Source organism: Urocampus carinirostris, chromosome 7, assembly GCF_059441175.1.
Source record: "Urocampus carinirostris isolate Australia breed hairy pipefish chromosome 7, RoL_Ucar_1.0, whole genome shotgun sequence".
Taxonomy (NCBI): domain Eukaryota; kingdom Metazoa; phylum Chordata; class Actinopteri; order Syngnathiformes; family Syngnathidae; genus Urocampus; species Urocampus carinirostris.
Genome location: NC_142355.1, coordinates 33,012,596 through 33,033,577, shown reverse-complemented (window position 1 = coordinate 33,033,577; position 20,982 = coordinate 33,012,596). Strand labels below are relative to the sequence as shown.

General features: G+C 40.6%; 1 protein-coding gene across 4 annotated transcripts in view; it reads right to left on the bottom strand.

The window, feature by feature from the left end:
- Positions 1–20,982, bottom strand: part of kcnq1.2 (potassium voltage-gated channel, KQT-like subfamily, member 1.2) — a 238,205-nt gene that overhangs the window by 43,698 nt on the left and 173,525 nt on the right. Inside the window, exon 20 of one of the 4 annotated variants that reach the window (XM_088340623.1) lies at positions 14,853–15,570. The exons of the other annotated variants lie outside the window; for them this stretch is intronic. Coding sequence (XP_088196749.1) covers positions 15,559–15,570 — 12 coding nt within the window. The 3' untranslated portion in view covers positions 14,853–15,558. Of the gene's footprint in view, positions 1–14,852; positions 15,571–20,982 lie in introns of those variants that run through there. 4 annotated transcript variants of the gene reach the window in all.

The following is a 20,982-nucleotide window of genomic DNA, read 5'->3' as shown; positions in this document are numbered from 1 at the left end:
ATGATTTGCATTTAGATAGACTTCCCAAAGCGCTTTACAATGTGAGCTTTGCAACATGAGCAAAACTATATTTTATTCTATTTTGTCCTTTTATTATTATCATTATTATTAATAATAATGATATATTCCACTAAATAATTATGTTTTTGAATTTTTTTTTTTTTTGAATTTTGCTAACTTTTCTTTATTCTTATTATTATCATATTAATACTTTTTAAATCTACTTAGTTTAACCAAGTCAGAAAAGAGAAAAAATAAATAAGCACAAATATTATTCAATAAAGAATGTGTTTTTGTCAAAAATATTCCAAACTATACATGTTATTTAAAAAAACAAGGAAAAACAATAAACCAAAATATATTTGAACATGGTAAAAATAATTCGTTTTTTAAAATTATTTAAAATAAAAAAGTATTTTTTTGTTAAATAATATTAGGATTGTGTTTTTGTAAAATACTATGTACTGTTTTACAAAAACACTTATAAAATAAACAAAAACGGGATGAATGAAGTATCTATCTTTCTATCTATCTATTTATCTATCTATCTAAAAATGTATAAATGATAAAACATATTAAATCAATAACAATACAAATTAAATAAATATCAGTTGAAAACATTCAAAACAGGACAAAATATTTGTTTTATAAATGAAAAATGATCAAAATAGTAGTTAAAAACTGGAAAAACAATTTAATTTGTTTCTTTGCATTCTTTTCCTCTAAAAAAAAGGCCATATGTAGTAAAAAAAACAACACTTTAAAGTTTTTTCATAAAACAACTGTCACGGTTGCCATGGTGCCCAATTGGCCCCGCCTGTGTGGCGCCAGCTGCGGCTCATTAACAGATTGGCTCTCCGTCTTTTTAAGCTCAGTGCGCTCTCTCTTACTTGGTCAGTCCGCCAACGAACCTCTGCCTCGCAATATGTGGGTTCTGACTCAGTCCTGGTTTCCTGTTGGTATTTCCAGTCCGGTATTGTTCCCGTTTATTGTTGTCCTGTTTAATATCGATTTCCAGTTTCGTTCTCCTCTATTTTTGTCCTGTTTGTTATTCTCTCCTAGTTTTCGTTCCCGTCTGGTTTGTCCTGTTTATTTTCGATTTCCTGTCCGTCTGTCCTGTCCGGTATCGACCCCATTTGTCCGATATCTACTCGGGCAGTTGGTATCGATCTCGTCGGCCACTGGCTTCCGATCATTTCACGCCAGACTGCTGCCTAACGTGCATGACTCCCCATTTCCAGCTCAGTAGCCTAGATGGTAGTGTGCCCGCTTTGAGACTGGGAGGTCGCTGGTTCGCGCCTCGGCCGAGACATACCTAATTGGTATAATGGCGGCGCCCTCTGTTGGCTGCGGCTGCATCGACTCGCTACAACGGGTCAGGTGTATCGACATTTCGTTCTGTGCACATTGTTACAAAGAATGACAATACAAAGGAAATTATTATTATTAATTATTATTTCCCGTAAAATAAAAGGCTTGTGTGAGAATGTCACGCGTTCGTGTCCTGATCCTGTTCTGGTTCATGAAAACAACACTTTTATAAACAATCTTATAGTTATAATAATGTTTTTTTTTTAAGATCACATTATTCTTTTTAAAAAATTATCATTTTACCAAAAAACAAGGTGTAACATGAAAAAGTGATTTCTTAAAATTAGCAGATCGATTTTTTTAAAGTGAGTTTTTTTTATAATTTTATACAATGCGAAAAAAAAACCTAATATCACGAACAAAAAATCAAAAAATAAGAAGAACAAATGAGGAAAATGAGTCAGCAAAACAAGAAAATTTTGACTAGGAAAGTTGACTCAATGATACGCAGTGCAACACCTAAACCTGGCTGTGTCAATCTCCAGCCGCCACTGGCGCTAGTTAACGCTAACTAGCACAATTTTCGACATGTTTGACTATTGCGTCCATTTCAGTGACAGTTTTCTCCGAGTTTCATCATTTAGTCATACATAAAGTCGATTTCGCAACTCAAACAATGACATCATTCCAGCGCTAGCAATCATACACGTCCGTAAATCATAAACCCCAGCTCCTGTTTTCTCAACACTCGAGTCAATAAAAACGGCTACAGCTCACGATAACACAAACAGTTACAACCAGTTCACTATTTCCTTCAACTGGAACAGAACCTTCCAGCCGTCTTAGATCAAAATCTCTTTTGCCCCTGGCGCCTTTTCATACGTAAGCAAAGTTGTACGATCAGGATGAGACTTTAATCGCAGGCATTGATGGAGTTTATGTGGAGTGTGAACGTTTTACGAGCGCGGCGGATAACATCTCGCGCGTGGCAGGCGTGATGCAGTTGTGGGGCTCGTTTCCCTCCGCTAAGCTGCCGGATTGTTTTTTTTTTTTCGAGGAAAAACACACACAAAAATTTAATAACAACAAAACTCAATGTACTCGCTAAAGTTCAGAACAGCCTGTACACGTCTTGAGCCACGAGATTGATTATGGCTGAACTTTCCGGTGCCTCGTGCGCATTATGAAGAGGTAGAGAGGAGACACGACCAAGTTGTGCTACTGCTTCTATAGAAAATCTACGTATATATTAATTAGCAAGAGTTGGACAAAAGACACGATCAAGTTCTGCTACTCCCTAGATAAAATAATCAAAATATATTGGAATTACCAAAAGGTTAAGAAGAGACATGGCCAAGTTGTGCTACTACTTCTGTAAGAAATCAGTATTACAGCAGTGAGACAAAAACAAGTTTGGGTGTCAAAACTGAAATATATTCTTATTACCGAGAGGTAGAGATGAGACAAAACCAAGTTGTGCCACTACTTTGAAGAAAATCTAAATATATTCTGATTACAAAGCATTACATAGGAGACAAGACCAAGTTGTGCTACTATTTACATAAAAAATATATATTTTAATAAGTGAGAGGTATAGAGGGGACACAACCAAGTTATGCTACTACTTCTCTGGAAAATGAAAATATATCTTAATTATAAAGAGAGAGCAATGAGACAAGAGACAGTTTTGCTACTATTTACATAAAAAATGAAAATATATTCTAATTACAGAGAAGTAGAGATGAGACACAACCAAGTTGTGCCACTACTTTGAAGAAAATCAAAATATATTTTGATTACAAAGCATTATAGAAGAGACGAGACCAAGTTGTGGAACTAGTTTTATAGAAAATCTAGATATATCCTAATAACTGAGAGGTACAGAGGGAACGCAACCAAGTTATGCTACTACTTCTTTGGAAAATTAAAATATATTGTAATTACCAAGAAGTAGAGAAGAGACACGATCAAGTTGTGCTGCTACTTCTATAGAAAATCTAAATATATTCTAGTTACAAAGAGAGAGCAATGAGACAGGACCATATTTTTCGATGACTTATATAAAAAATGAAAATATACTCTAATTACCAAGAGGTAGAGATAAGACACAACCAAGTTGTGCCACTACTTCAAAAAAATCAAAATATATCTGATATATCTAATATATCTTATTACAAAGCATTATAGAGGTGACAAGACTAAGTTGTGCGTCTAATTCTATAGAAAATCTAGATACATCCTAACTACTGAGAGGTGCAGAGGGGACAAAACCAAGTTATGCTAATACGTCTCTGGAAAATTAAAATATATTCTAATCACAAAGAGAGAGCAATGAAACAAAACAAAGTTTTGCAACTATTTATATAAAAAACGAAAATATATTCTTATTACCAAGAGGTAGAGATGAGACACAACCAAATTGTGCCACTACTTAAAAAAAAAGTAAAATATAATCTTATTATAAAGCATTATAGAGAAGACAAGACCAAGTCCAAATCTAGATACATCCTAAAAACTGAGAGGTACAGAGTGGAGACAACCAAGTTATGCTACTACTTCTCTGGAAAATTAAAATATATTCTAATTACAGAGAGCAATGAGACAAGACAAAGTTTTGCTACTATTTATATAAAAAATATTCTAATTACCGAGAGCTAGTGATGAGACACAACCAAATTGTGACACTACTTTGAAGAAAATCTAAATATATTTTGATTACAAAGCATTATATAGGAGACAAGACCAAGATGTGCTACTAGTTTTCAAAAAAATCTAGATATATCATGATAACTGAGAGGGACAAAGGGGACACGACCAAGTTATGCTACTACTTCTCTGGAAAATCAAAATATATTCTAATTACAAAGAGAGAGCAGTGAGACAAGACATAGTAATGCAACTATTTATATCAAAAATAAAAGTATATTCTAATTACCAAGAGGTAGAGATGAGACACAACCAAGTTGTGACACTACTTTGAAAAAAATCAAAATACAATCTTATTACAAAGCATTATAGAGGAGCCAAGACGTGGTTGTGCTACTACATTTCCAGAAAATAAAAAAATATGATATTTAGCAAGAATTGGAGAAGTGAAACGACCAAATTGTGCTATCCCACATATAGAAAATCAAAATTTATTGGAATTACCAAAAGGTTGAAAAGAGACACGACCAAGTTTTGCTACTCCATCTCTGGAAACTCACGATATTGTGTATTCAAATAACAAATAGGTAGAGAAGAAACACGGCCAAGTTATGCTACTACTTCCATAGAAAATCTAAATATATTCAAGTTACAGAGAGGTAAAGATGAGACACGATCAAGTTGTGCTGCTACTTTTTAGTTTTTCATTGTAAATTTGATATAAAATGTTGAAATAATTTGGGTCCACTTCACGATTCTGTCTCACATATTGTTGATACTTAGAGGTTTGAAGCCTAAAATGTGACAATATAACAATATATATATATACAATGTATATATGTATATATGTGTATATATATATATATATATATATATATATATATATATGTATATATATATATATATATATATATATATGTATATATATATATATATATATATACACACCACCAGGGTCGTAGGGGCACCACTTCCTGTGGTGTGTGTCTTGGCCAAGTACAGCCTGGCGGCACCCATTCCTCTCCAGCCCGTTTTTGGGGTAGAAGATTCTTCCGCCGCATGATACATATATTTGTCAGAACCCAAACAGACGGTGGACCCAAACATGTAACGTTTTTACACCAAGCATTATTTTACAGAAACGGGCAGTCATGCGCGGGAACACAAACAGTAGCGATTCGGCGATAGCTGGGCAGAAGGAGTGGGGCAGAGAAGTCAGGTGCGGGAAAACAGGAAGCCAGGGGCAGACAAATCGATACCTGATGCAGGATACACGAGCAGGATACCGGACAGAGTCAAAACGCTTGCCTTGCAAGTGCAGAGGTTCGTTGATGGACTGACCAGGATTGAGTAAGAGCACTGAGTTTAAATAGGAAGAAAGTTGATCAGGCAACCAGCAACAGCTCATTTTGAACAAATTGTTGGAGATATTGTGGTGATACTGTTGCACCCTTTGGCTTTTGATTGCTGGGATGGGCTCCAGCACCCCCGCGACCCTACTAAGGATAAGCGGTGCAGCTAATGAGATGAGATGAAATATATATATAAATATATACACAGTTATATATATACAATTATATATATGTAAAATCATATATATACAATCATATATATAGATGGTTATCATTTATCATATATAATCATATATGTAACTAACTATAAGAATATAGCTAGTTGCTCAATGCATTGTCATTTTAAACTGTATTCAAAGCAAAAACTACAAACTTAATGTTTTAGCGTTAACCTTAGTCCAAAAATGGGCGCGTCCCGCTTGTGCAGCCGCGTGCAGTCACGCTCGTGTGCGTATCACAAGATGTGGTGTGACAAGAGTGGAAATGCTGACACGCACACACAATCGCACACATCGTGCCTCTTACACAATAATAGGGGAAGTAAAGCTCTTAGTCGCATTTGGAGGCTAATTCAGGATTATATTCCACTCAAACAATAGCGCTGTTTTTAAAGGTTTTACATTGACAGCGGGCCTCATGATGTGTAATTCATAACCTTTAAACTACAAAACACAATTCTTTCCTACTGAAATCCTACGGGATTCATGTCGTGTCATAATTTAGAAAAATAAAAGGTAAGATAATACAAAAAACAGAACAGGAGACACCCAGTATCCAGCATTATTCCTTCTGTTTTGAGGAGTTGGATAGAAACAATGGTAATAAGCAAATATTTTCAAAACCACAGGTAAACAACTGTCATGATTACTCATTAGATACACCTGTCCCTGCTCGTTTGGCCCAAGCTGCTGCTGGTAACGTGATTGGTTCTCCGTCCTGCTTAAGCTCAGTCTTTTCACTCGCCTGTTGTCAGTCCGTCAGCAAACCTGTTTTCACAAGGAAAGCATTTTTGACTCTGACTCCCGTCGGTCCTGTTTTTTGTCACCCGTTTTCCACTCGTACGTTCCTGCTTTCCCTGTTTGTCTCCTCCTACGACCCGTTTTTTTGACCCCGACCACGTTTTGATCTCCCATCCCGGCTAACGACCTGTTTTTCCCCTCTAACTATGCTACGATCTCCCGCTCCAGAAGATCCACATTCGGAACACGCTCCGATCCCGTGAACAGTTTGCTTCCCGCGAGCACCGGATCGCTGGTGCTGCCTTTCCTCTATATTTCAATAAACTTGTGAGTAACGTTACGCATCTGGGCCCTACTTCTGTTCTGGTCGTGACAAAAACATTTAAAATGTAAATAAGTATCAAACAGTAGCAACAAAACAGTGTATAGTAACTACTTGTTACGTCCAACAAATGTATGTATGATTAAATAACATCATAAATAAATACACATGATAAGGAAATATTCTCTATCATCAGTTTCTGGGACTCGAGTAAAAAAAGTGTAATAATTAGATAAGATCTTATGCATTTTCTTAGGTCATCTGTTTCACTAATAGTTTTTGGCGCTTTGACCACCAAGACCCAGGTTCGATTCCCATTTCTTTTAATGTTCTGCGACATTTTTGACTGATGAATCTTTTCGGCTGATCAATTATTGCACTGTATATATTTATATCGGAGGCATTAAATGCGCATTAAAGTTATATACTAGTAGTGCTTTATACCTTAGCGTGCCTTGTATATGATATGAAGGTAAGAGTAGGCATGAAAATTCAGCCCGACCCGACCCAAGTCAAGGTCATATTAACCCGCACCCGCCTTAACCTGACAGATTAACTTGATTTCATAACAGAGCCCGAAATAAACCTGAGCTTTAGCGCGAAAATGAATGGTTTGGCAGTGAAGTGCGCATTTCGCCAACGTGCAGCAGACAAAAGTGAAAGTGAAACTTAACAAAACAGCATCGAAAAGAAAACCATATCCTGCAGATTAGAAGCTACAAATAGAGAAATATTTGGCAGAAAAACAGAAAGAAAGTTTGTAAAGCTTGTAAGCTATTGGCAAGAACCGGAAATGACATCTGACGTGAGAGAGGTGGAAGGGGGAAGCGGCGCATCTTTTACCCCAACACCGAGGATGAAAATGTCTTTGTATTAAGTGATTTGGAGTTGAACTTGGTAAGCATTTTCTTTATCGATATATTACTTGAGTATAAGTAAGGTCAGATCCTCAACGGAGAAGAAAAAAAGCAAAAGAAAAAATAAATGGCGAGAGAGAAGCCTGGCCGGCCCGACTTAACAATTGACATTTTAAAAAGTTGGGCCCAAGGTTTTACCTCTATTTCAGACTGATCGTGATGTTTCTGTGATGAGTATATTATGTCTTAAAACCAAGGATATTTGGATGGGTGGATAGCGCGCAGCCCCACAGTGCAGAGGTTCAGGGTTCAAGTCAAGCTGCCGCAACCTCCCCGTGTAGTTTGCATGTTCTCCGGGTGCCTGCCTCCCACATTCCAAAAACATGCATATCAGGTTAATTGGCCTGTCTAAGGGCAGCACGGCGGCGCAGTGGTTAGGGCGTGTGCGGCACAGTTATGAGGTCATGAAATCGAACATCCTGTGTGAAGTTTGCATGTTCTCCTTGTGCTTGAGTGGGTTTCCTCCGGGCACTCCGGTTTGCTCTCACATTCCAAAAAACATGCATGTCTGGTTAATTGGCCGGTCTGAATTGTCCCTAGGTGTGAATGAGCGAGCGAATTGTCTGTCCCTGTCTGCCCTTTGATTGGCTGGCAACCAGCTCAGGGTGTCCCCTGCCCACTGCCTGAAGATATCTGGGATTGGCTCCATCACTCCCGCGACCTTACTGAGGATAAGCGGTGCAGATAATGGATGGATCCCAGGATTTTAAGCTTTCCAAGGATACATGGCATATTTCAGCTACTGGTGACATGGCGAAGACACAACTTTGTTCCGGGGTGAGATCAAATTTTGATTCTCTTGGACTTGACCTACACACGCTTAGATAGCGCAAGCAAGTGTGCGCTTTGCGTGTCGGTGCGCATTTGCGTGTCGCGCCGTGACGAAAGGCGGCAGGTGCGTCACGCGTGTGTCGATGTGTCAGACAACAGCCGTCAGACGGCATTTGCAACAGCGTGCGCTGTTGCGCAACAGCTGACAGGGGGGAATTACGCACACACGCACCGCTTAAGCTCAAGGCCTGTCGCAATATATACAAACGGGTGCAGGTACACACACATGAACACGCGCGTTCACAAAGTGCGGGACAGCGGGCGCACGCTGGCCGGGTGGACTGTGTAATCTCCGGGGCGGAGTACGTATCGGGTTTCTGGCTAATTATCGAGAGCTAACCGTCGGCGGACGCCAGCTCGAGAGGGCTCCTCCGCGCTGATTATACGAGTTATGTTGTGGTGTTCTTGTAGAAAGGGGAATTCAGCTCGATAGAAATTGGCCATATGCAAGACTTGGAATCGTAGGGGTCAAACTCAAGGCCCCTGGGCCCGGAATGGGTAGGCAGCCTTAGTTTTTAAGGCCACGAAATAGGTTTTTTTCACTGATTGGAATGCTTTATGTGCAGAAAAAATTTGAAAGTATATATTTTTGGGGAAGGAGAGAAACAAAATAGAGAATTATCCTGATTATACGATGATCATTTCTTTTTTAGGTTTAACAATGATCCAGGCAATGTATGGCTATTTCCAGACAATTTATACTTTGTTTAGACTCCAAAAGTCCAAAATCAAGAGCCTTCAGCTGATACAAAATGCTGCAGCAAGGCTTTTACCAAAGACAAGAATGTTTGATCACATGACCCCGATTTTAGCTAACCTGCCTTGGCTCCCTGTTAGCTTAAGATGTGATTTTTATGTTCTGCTGGTAGTATACAAAATCAGGCATGGACTTGCTCCCTCATATCTTTCAGATTTTATTTCACCCTATGTTCCTGTCTGGAGTCTTTGCTCTGAAAATGCTGGTCTACTAGTGATCCCAAGAGCCAAGAAGAGATCCGCAGGTTCGAGAGCGTTCTCCCTTTGAGCCCCGGTGCTGTGGAATGCTTTTCCCCCTGAGATCCGATCTGCAACTTCAGTGGACATGTTTAAATCTAGGCTTAAAACAATCTTCAATAGCATTCGAATAACCTATATTTTATGTTGACAATACCTGTGTATTATTTGTTATTGCAATATCCATAGCAGCCTGGTCATCCTGGAAGGGGGATGACCTCATGTGCGGTCCCCTCTCAAGGATTCTTCATTTTCCTCATGTTCAGGTTTTTGAGTTTTTCCTTGCCCTCATGTAGATTTTAGATCAGGGGATGGTGTAATAATAGTCTGTAGTTTGCAATCATCTGTGGTCTGTGCAGCCCTTTCAGACTCTTTGGGATCAAGGGCTATACAAATAAACATGACTTGACCAACCATTTGGTTTTATTACTCAATTAGCCAGGAGGGGCGCTAGATTAGGCGATACATCATAAAAAAATTGTTTAAACTTTTAGTGACCGGCAGGGCTGTTTATTAAGTTGTTAGTGGCAAGCCATAGCCTGCACCCGTGTTAGAGGTAAGATCTTGGGCCCGGGCCGAACCGAGATTAACATGTCAATCATTAAGCTGGGCCGGTCGAGCATCTCTCTCGCCGTTTTTTTTTTCTCCCCTTGCTTGAGGATCTGCACAGCATGCACTTACTTTTACTCAAGTAATTATTTGGATACAGACAATACTTACCAAACTATCTGTTTAACTCCAAATTAAGACATTTTCATCCTCTGTGTCCCCATGCAGAAAAAGACACGCGGCTTCCTCCTTCCACCTCATGTCAGAAGTAATTTTTGCTTCTTGCCAATACCTTACGAGCTTTACAAACTTTTTTCTGCTTTTCGGCTAAATCTTTTAACCTGAAATCTGCAGAATTTGATTTTGTTTTCGGTGCCAATTTGCTTAGTTTCACTTTTACTTTCGTTCACTGAACATCATCGAAATGCACACTTCGGCGCTGCATATGCAGTGCACAATTGAATTGAGGGACTCCGCTCCAAGTATAATGGCGTGCTGTAGCCCACAGCCTAGTAACATGAGTGGCTAGAGAAGAAAACTAACATAAATGGTTCGAGGAAGAAACAAAGGAAAACAGTTTTAAGATGCCAGAATCATGGAACTTTGTGACGACGTTTGCTTGCAGGACCAGCTGTGCAAGGTGAGTGAGGAAAAAGTGGAAGATCTGAAGAACAAAGCAGGAGCAGCTAACATTAACAGTAGCACCTTGTAGCGAACCACAGCTTTTAACAAATAGGGAAACATAAGTGGCTAGAAAAGGAAACTTTTTAAAAGGGTTAAAGATCACGGGACTCTGTGACATTTGCTTGCATGACCAGCTGTGGGAGGCGAGTGACATTGAAGAACAAAAAGGGAGAAGCTCAAATTAACAATAGCAAATAGCGGCAAACCCAGTGTCCTATATCAAGACCTTAAGTAAAAGAACAGGAGATTGATCCACAGACCGGAGGACATTTACGATCATTTATGGCAAATAATATATATTTTGTGCATTTTTAGATTCATACTCAATGGAATATTTACAAACATGTTTCTTTCTGATTAAATTCGATGAGTGCATTCTGAATATCTTTGTCGTTGAATTACTTGGTGCAACAAAATAAAAACTGTAAGGGGGGAAAAACAGAAAAACAAGGACTGACTAGAAATCTTTTCCATATTATAAGAAAAAAAAAGGATTCCCGTAATAGGAATGAATGGGGCGTGGGAAGAAATCTGGAGCGGAAAACAATAACAGTAGTGGCTAGCAGTGAACCATAACCCTCAGCCAAGTGGCTAAGAAGAGTAGCTAGAGAAGGAAACTGTGGGATTAAAGTGCGAGTTAAAGTATGAAGTAGTTAACAAAAACAACAGCAGCTAATAGACTTCAGCCAAGTAACGAACAGGCGTGGCTAGAGAAGAAAACAGTGGAATATCTGAAGTACGAAGCAGAAGCAGCAAACAAAAAACAGTGGCTAGTGGTTAGTCATAGCCTTTAGCAAATCGATTAACATGAGCAGCTAGAGAAGAAAACAATGGAAAAAAGTGGAAAATCTGAAGGTCGATGCAGGGGCAGCCAAAAATAACAACAGAGCTTAGTGGCAAATTACTGTCTGCAGCTAAGTAGCTAATGAGAGTGGCTAGAGAAGGAAACTGGAGGAGAAAAGTGTGAGACCTGAAGGACCAAGCTGGAGCAGCTAATAATAACAATAGCGGTGAGCCTCAGCCAGCAGCTAAGTGAGTGGGTCAAGAAGAAGGCAGTGGGGAAAAGTGGAAGATCTGTATAAATATAAGGCAGTAACGGCTAAAATTAACAATAGCAGCTAGTGGCAAGTCATGGCCTTTAGCCAAGTGACAAATACGAGTGGCTAGAAAAGACAACAGTGGAAAAAAGGGGGAAGCTCTGAAGGATGAGGAAGGAGCAGATAAGAATAACAATAGTGTTTAGAAGCAAGCCATAACCTGTAGCCAAGTGGCTAAAGAGGGAAACAAAGAAAACAATAAGTGGCATCACATACAATATTTTAAAAAACGATTTTTACTCTCTACTCATTTGTTGACAAAGATGTTCTTTGGTGTAGTTTTCCCCATCAAAATTGAGTAAATAATAAATAATCCCTTAAATTTTGCTGATGAAAATGAGTGTTTGAGAAAAAAAACTTAATTAGGCCGCGCCGAAGCCAAGCTCGCGTGACTTCTGAGAGGCGTTTTTTTTTTTTTGGCGGCCATCTGCCGTGTTGTCATGCCAACGTCGGTCAACCCGGCTGGTCCGCCCCGCCTCCCGGGGGCGTGGCCATAGTCGCACGCAGCAAGCATATGCATTCCCACAGTGGTGCGAGTCAACAATCAGCACCCCCCCCACACCTTTATGAAACTTTATGGGAGAAGGAGGCGTCTTTGGCTGAAACTGCCGAATTGGTTACAATGTCAAGGTGGTGAGTGAGGCAAGTGGAGGAGCGCCTCCCCCGCACAAGAACACACAAAAGGCCCTACTGGGATGACCCTCTCTAGCGGACTGGTGGGCGTGACCTCTAAGACCTACTACAATGACCTTCAACCCCAAAGCGCACACTTCCATTAATCACCTTTTTTCCAAGCGCTACATTTCGGTTCGGCTTATGGCGCTCAAAGTCTCTGTGTTTCTTTTAAGATCCTGAAGGCATCTTTGCTTGGATTTTCACATTTTTTTCAGGACAATTTCAAAAATTGTGGGTACAAAAATAGGTCTCGGGTACATATTGCGGACAGGAGGAGCCACCGTTCTACCCTAATGACAATCTGTGACCCAATTAAAAAAATCAAAATAAAAGGCTTAAATGTACCGAATGAAAGGATTGAGCAGTTTAAAGCAAATATAGTAGAATATAGTTTTCCATACCTAAAGATCTTCAAGTACTGTATATACTTGCATATAAGCCCATAAAACCATGTAAGTAGTTAAAATCTGTTATTTTATATTTTGTTATATCAATGTCTTACAGGGTTTGGGTTAAAGGAATTTCCACACATAGCACACACAATTATTCCGAGCACTTTACTGCCCACACACTGTTTCCCCCGTCTGGGATATTTTGATGCCGCAAAGCACAGTGGGATTTGTAGTACAGAGAGAAACAATACACACAAACTTTGGATTATTCTTTATAAAGCCTTATGTGTATTGGTTGATTTATGTGGGACATTTCCATTTTTGTTTCTTCTTCCACAGAAAGTATGCCACAGTTGTATCCAATTATATGTATTGCAAGTCAATAATTTTTTGCCAACCACGCACGAGTAGGAGTTGTATACAGTTGGGTGTGGGACTTGAATGATTTTTTATAAATTTTACATATATATATATATATATATTACCTGTATAATGAGACGACCCTCCTAAGCTGACTGGTGGGTGTGACCTCTAAGACCTACAACAATGACCTTCAACCCCAAAGCGCACACTTCCATTAATCACCTTTTTTCAGCTTACGGCAGTTAAAGTCACCATGTTTCTTTAAAGCCCCTGAAGGCCTCATAGTTTCTATTCTCACAATTTTCAGGACAATCACAAGAATTGTGTGAAAACTACCTCTTGGGCACAAGTTACATTATACGTATTAGGTCATGGGCTGGGGGCAGACGGACACTCGCAGATTCAAGGTCAATTATAAGATTAGATATTTTTTTAATTTATAAATAAAGTTAATCTTTTTTAATGAAAGGTTTTCTAACGCTTGTTTTAATACACCCGAAATGTGAGCTCCTTTAATGCCACCCTTGTGTTATCTAGATGCACTTGCACGGTTCGCAAACAGCATAGCCTTACTCTATAAATGGATGGATACGAATGTAAAATCTACTATATATACAGCAGACGGATGCACCAGTGGCATTTTCACCATGAGGGAAGGTACACAAATCGAAAAGTCCCGGAGAAATCAACAAATACACATGAGGCATTTTAGCACATAAGCGAGAATTTGTGTGCATCGTTTGTCTCTGTACTACAAATCCCACAGTGCTTTGCGGCACCAGAATATCCCTGATAAGGGAAACCAGTGATGGGCCGTAGGGGCCTGCAAGGCTTTCGCTGCTGGCGTTAAAAATATCTAAATCACGTGATGTTAATTATATTTTATCCATCAGTACTTATTAAATCATTCCAAATGATCTGTCATTGCTTTACCCCTGGTTACATTGTTTCCAGATGTGTTTTCATACTTAAACATCTAGCCAATCACATATAAGTCTTTACTTATTGCCAGGCTCAGAAATCTACCCAGAGGCTTGCAGTCGAGGATGTGCAGGCCCTCATGAGACGGAACGAGTAAGAAGGAAACTTTAGATTTAGCCAATAAGATCCCGAGTCGGTTCAAATTTGGATTCCAGAAGGCCTAGAGAAACATTACCGCTTTCACAAACATAGGGGGCGGGAGTTTACCTAAAGGATTGCGCCAATGGCCGTTAAACAAGGAAATACATTGTTGGAAAAATTCAAAGTGAGCGAGCCCTAACCAACCAGAAAGAAATTTGGTCCGCAACTTTCAGCCTTGAGGTAAGATTTTAAGCACGACCATAATGGGGGGATGGCGTGTGTGCAGCTAAGTAAATGGAATAATTATGACGCTATTATGTATAAGATTCCTACTTGGCGGAAATATTATTATTGCACTACTCTTCATTGCAATGCTGTTACGATGCACTATTTAATTGCTAAGGGATTTAATTTCTAAAAGATGGGCTGGGCACCTGTATGATGCGGCAGGCGTAAACCAGTGAAAGCTGACGGGCCCTGCTGTTGAACAGAAGTCTGTTGTGTCACCCTGACCCGAGTGACATGGCCACTTCTTTGTGTCCCGTTTCATATGGAGGGACGAACGCATGACCAACATGGGTGCCGAGGTGCTTAACTTCGTCTGGGTGTTTGGGCTTTTGAGTTGGACATGGTCCAAAAATTTTTGTGTGTGTTTTTTGCTACTTTTTCCCTTTTTTATTTTCTTTGTTTTTGTATACGTGTTTGTCTTGCTGACGGTCACGCCTCTTGAGGGATATGACCAAGGTAGATAGATAGATAGAGAAAAACTGGGGAGAGTCTCCAAGCACTACAGTGGGAATATTGTTCCCTGTCAATGCTGACATTCTCATTGTTCTCTTTTAAGTCTTTATTATGTGTTTATTCGAGAGTACCATGGCGAATCCCGTTGCAAACAATGTTGACTACGTTGTTATCAATGACAATTGTAATTCAACTACTCTCCATGCGACCCGACAAGAAAAAAAACACGACCCCCCTCGGTGTCCTTGTTGTGAGAGGCCGGCAGATAAGGTGCGAGACAGCCAGGGTGATCTTGACACGGCCCCCGTCCGTGACTCACCGGCGAGGAAGTGGGAGGCCGGGCCGTGTCTGCGCGCCGGTCGGCTCGATAAGCCAAGCAGATAAATAGTGTAGCTTCGGGAGGCGGGGGAGGCGAAAAAAAGGAGGGAAGCCGCCCTGACTGTCGAGTCCTATCGCCTCGTTCACACCAAGAGGAGGACTGTCGAGGAGCCCAAAGAGGGGAGGCTGGAGTCTGCCAGATAATGCCTTCAGATTAGATACGCCACTGTGGTTTATCTTCTCACGGACGCTGAAGCCAGGGAGCTTTTGGTATGGTATCATCTCACTGAAGGTCTTCAGGTTAGATGACGCAGACCAGGGGCAGGCCATGAACTTGGGAGGCTCTTTAGTCCTTTGTCTGCAATAGTTCAATCGTCTAGGATTACCTACAATATACCTCATATATATATATATATATATATATATATATATATATATATCATCTCATCAGCCGTACCGCTTATTCTCATTAGGGTCGCGGAGGGGCTGGAGCCCATCCCAGCCATCTCCGGGCAGTGGACACCCTGAACTGGTTGCCTGCCAATCACAGGGCACACAGGGACAGACAACTCATTCGCTCTTTCACACCTAGGGACAATTTGGACCGGCCAATTCACCTGAAATGCATGTTTTTGGAACGTGGGAGGAAACCGGAGTGCCCGGAGGAAACCCACGCAAGCACGGGGAGAACATACATACAAATTTTTGGACCATGTCCACAGGAAGTCTGGGGCTGGATTTGAACCCACGTCAGGTTCCCACGACTTGAGCTGTGCCGCACAAGCGCTAACCACTGCGCCGCCGTGCTTCCCATATATATATATATATATATATATATATATATATATATATATACATATATATATATATATATATATATATATACATATATATATATATATATATATATATATATATATATACATTAATTAAAAAATATATATATAGTGCATCTGCTGCACAGTTCTGAGGTCAAGGTGAGGATAAGCTGTGCAGATAATGGATGGTATATATATATATATATATATATATATATATATATATATATATATATATATATTTTGGCTTCTCTCTCACAGACCTTTTTTTAAAACAAATATCCACCTGTTAACTGTTCTTTGTTTTCTTTTTTCTTTGGTCAATTTGTTTGACGATTTGAAAGAGTTGGAAATGTTTGACTTCACTCTCCAGATGTCAATTTTGCACACTTACACATAATAATGTTTTATGTTTATTTTGGGGCCTAACATCAATACACTTTGGATATCTGCGTATCGTTCTTTTCGGAATTTCATTGGCTAACCAATGCGTTAAGCATAATTTGAACTGGTTACTAGTGGCTAAAGATATTCGGATCTAAAGAAGGCAATCTCCCTTTTATCAATACTGGCCCTAATAGGCTAATATGAGCAGTGGACTGTAAAAAAGCCAGCAATTAGATGAGATGTCAATCAAAAGGTCATAGGTTAACTGACATATAGGAAATAATTTTACTAGTCTGTTTTTTTGTAAACAGGAATGATTTGGCAAAACAGACGGATTGCAACAAGGAACCTCCAATGATGCAGAAATGCTTTTAGCGGTATTTATTTTTTAATCTTGTGTTTTGGAGTGAATAATTTGCACCATTGGATTCATTGGATGGTCCGGGATGTAACTACTCCATGTTAGCGGGGAATTCCTCAATCAACTAACTACCAGGGGACTTAATGGTGAACTATCCAGTCTTATAGAGTATATTGTTTCAGACTGATGTTTTCGGTGACGAGTCGATTTTGAAATGGCATAGCTAGAATCCCAAAAGTAGAAGCTTTCCAATGATATGTGACATATTTCAGAGACTGGTGACATAGAGAACACAAGACTTTGCTTCGTAGCAGTTAAAGCGGTTAAACAGGCTAACATTGACTGATCTGCTTTGGCATAGTTTACATTTCCAGACCATTAACCAATTTAAGTAAAAAAACAACAAACGAAGAAAAAACACAGCTGATAACTTAATATCCACCCGTCTAAATTGCTGCCATGCAGCCTGGCCGAGTCGACCTCAAAGGTAATAGCACACAATTGCGGAGAGTGTCACTTGAAATTGCTCTTGGTGGGGGTGAAGCACGGACACGGTGCAAAAAAAAGAAGAAGAAAAATCGTTATCCACTTATCGAGTAGAAAGAAAACAAAACACGGACAAGCGCTTACAAGAAATGCTGACATGGAAGCAGATGGGAGGTGATGGGAGACGTGGTGTTGAGTAAATAGGCTAGGTCAGGTGCAAATACACAAGCACATGCACATACACACCCACGCAAATACAAAACGTCAGCTTTTTACACAGTTGCATTCGTAACTTTGCACGTAAATGACAGAAACACAATTTTTCTGTAGTGGCTGGTTAGCAAAAAAAGCAAGAAGCTACACTTATTTAACAATCTGGCATTTGCAGCACAAGTCAAAGCCAGAAAATACGGATCACAAATCACATCAGCTCTCCTGTATCAATGCCAGGTATCAATATTGGTATTGTTTCTCTCGGTGACGTCATGGCGGCTGATGATAGGAAGCCCTCTTGTGGCCATTCTAAGATCAGGAACTTGAGATCACAAATTTGAGATACATATTATTATGTTAACAAAGATGGCTTGAAAATGAAGGAAAGAGTAAACACATGTGTTCCAAATGTGTTTATTCTCTTAATCACCTGTCAATTAGTTTATTTAAAAAGCTAAAAGCCCAATAAAATATTCAATTTGTCAACCGAAGGGACCCCAAATTACGGAATTCTGCGACATTCAGCTGTGGAAGTCAAGTTAAACTCAAGGATGAAGCTAACAATCACAAAAGTGGAGAGCAGCGAGCCATAGCCTGCAGCCAAGTAGTTAACGTGCGTGACTAGAGAAGGAACAGATGGAAACAAAATTCTAAGACGACAAATACCAAATGCCTGAATCAAGGGATTCATCTGTGGAAGGTGAGTGACACTTAAGGACGAGGCAGCAAACAAAAACAATAGTGGCGAGCTATAGCCTGCAGCCAAGTGGTTAACGTGAGTGACTAGAGAAGGAAACGGTGGAAACAAAATTCCAAGATGAGAAGCACCAAATGCCTGAATCAAGAGATTCAGCTGTGGAAGGTGAGTGACATTTAAGGATAAGGCAGCAAACAAAACAATAGTGGCAAGCCAAAGCCTGCAGCCAAGTGGTTAACGTGCGTGACTAGAGAAGGAACCGGTGGAAACAAAATTCCAAGATGATTAGGACCAAATGCCTGAATCAAAGGATTCAGCGGCAGAAGGTGGGTGACACTTAATGACGAAGCAGCAAAGAAAAACAATAGTGGAGAGCCATAGCCTGCAGCCAAGTGGTTAACGTGAGTGACTAGAGAAGGAACCGGTAGAAACAAAATTCCAAGATGACAAGCACCAAATGCCTGAATCAAGGGATTCAGCTGCAGAAGGCGAGTAAAACTTAAGGACGAAGCAGCAAACAAAACAATAGTGGCGAGCCATTGCCTGCAGCCAAGAGGCTAACATAAGTGGCTAGAGAAGGAAACCATGGAAAACAAACAACGGCAGCACGGCGCGCAGTGGTTAGCGCGTGTGCGGCACAGTTCTGAGGTCGTGGGAACCTCCTGCGTGGGTTCAAATCCAGCTACCGGACTTCCTGTGCGGAGTTTGTATGTTCTCCCCGTGCTTGCGTGGGCTTCTTCCGGGCACTCCGGTTTCCTCCCACATTCCAAAAACATGCATTTCAGGTGAATTGGCCGGTCCGAATTGTCCCTAGGTGTGAATGAGCGAGCGAATTGTCTGTCCCTGTGTGCCCTGCGACTGGCAACCAGTTCAGGGTGTCCCCTGCCCAATGCCCGATGATTGCTGGGACGGGCTCCAGCACCCGCGCGACCTTACTGAGGATAAGCGGTGCAGCTGACGAGATGAGATGAGATGATACATCATATGGTAACTGTTCTGCCGTTGAGAATCATTAAGAGTGGTCTTCGAGTGCCCTCTTGTGGTCATCATGTTAAATTAATTGTAGTGGTGAAATGGAGCTAGATAGCTATCTATCATTTTCCTCATGTTGAGGTTTTTGAGTTTTTCCTTGCCCTCATGTCGGTTTTAGATGAGGGGATGGTGTCATAATAGTCTCTGGTTTGCAATAATCTGTGGTCTGTGCAGCCCTTTGAGATTCTTTGTGATTAGGGGCGTCACAAATAAACATGACTATCATGATTACTGACTGCTCGTTTGGCGCCAACCGCCCCGGGTTCTGATTTGCTCCCTGTCACTATTTGAACCCAGTCCTGTCAATCCCCTGTTGTCAGTCCGTCTGAGAAACTCTGTGTATACAAGGCAAGCCTTTTTCAACCCTGACTCCCGCCTGCCCCGTTTTTGCTCCCGTTTGTCTTCGGCTACGACCTGTTTTGATCCTAACCACGTCTGCTCTCCCGTCCCAGCTTATGACCCATTTTTGATCCCGACTACGTCTACTCTCCCGTCCTGGCTTACGACTTGTTTCCGACTCCGACTACACTTTGCTCTCCCAGTCCCGGCTACCGACCAGTTTTTCCGTCCCTGACACCGCCATCGCTCGCTAGGGAAGATCCACTTCTGTGTTCGGATCACAATCAGAGTACGAAAGCGACTTGCTTCCTGCGCTCAGCGAACACCGGATCTTTCCTCTTTCCTTCAATAAAACTTGTGGTAAATGTTACCACGTTGGGTCCTGTTTCCGTTCTGGTCCTGACAATGACTTGACTTGACTTGATTATCTGAAAGAGTAGAAGTCATCTTAATAGCCAGCTAGAAAGTTAAAGATAGCTAGCTAGAAAGGAGGCCAAAATTAAAAAAAAATGTTAGCTAGATAGCGTGCAAAAATGTAAAAAGCTACAAATGTAAAGATAGCTAGCTACAAAGCTATAAAGGTAGCCAGATAGCTAGCAAAAATTCTGCATTTTTTTTGCCCATACGCTTCCTAAAACCCATACATATGAATTCAGTTTGTTGTATTTCCTGTAAAATAAATCAATAAAAAGACAAATGCCATTGAATACGAATGTTTAATACGTGCACCGATTCTCATTCTATTCTCCTCAAATGAATTTCTCAAAAATAATCATAAATACGTGAATAGATTTCTTTTTGTCCATGAAGCCCATGAACTGGAATTTATTCATTGAATTTCTAAAATAACAATTTACTATTTTTTTAACTGCATTATTACCAGGTTAATGATTAAAAATATGGTTAAATAGACTCATTCACCAAATATATATATTTTTTTTTACAACAATATCACAATGACGCAGCACTGGTGACCTATTGGGAGGGGGGCACCACTTCGGAGACTCTTGATTTAGATGATGCAAGACTGCAGGCCTACGATCCGACTCTCAAATGAGAATGTGCAGGCTCTGACAACAAGAGACCGAAAGCGGCCGGGGAAAGTGCGGGGGAGGGGACGACAAAAGGCAAACAAAAAAGCCGCAAAGACTAGCAGACGCGCAGACTACCCGTCTCTGGCTTTCGGCGATGCGGTGGAGACACAGTAGTGGGCAAGGGCCCGGCTCTGAAATTAGAGAGTGGCGCTAAGAGGAGGCGGCCGGGAGCCAAAAAGGCCTTCTGGAAGCCGCCAGGGGCTGCGTCCTCTGCCGGGCAAGCTGCCCTACTGTGATTTACAAGCCCGGGGCTGCACGCTATCTGATGCTCGGTGGCGTCGCCGCGACGGGACGAAGAACAGGTTCGATTCCGCGAGATAAACTATAGGTGATAACAGTTTTT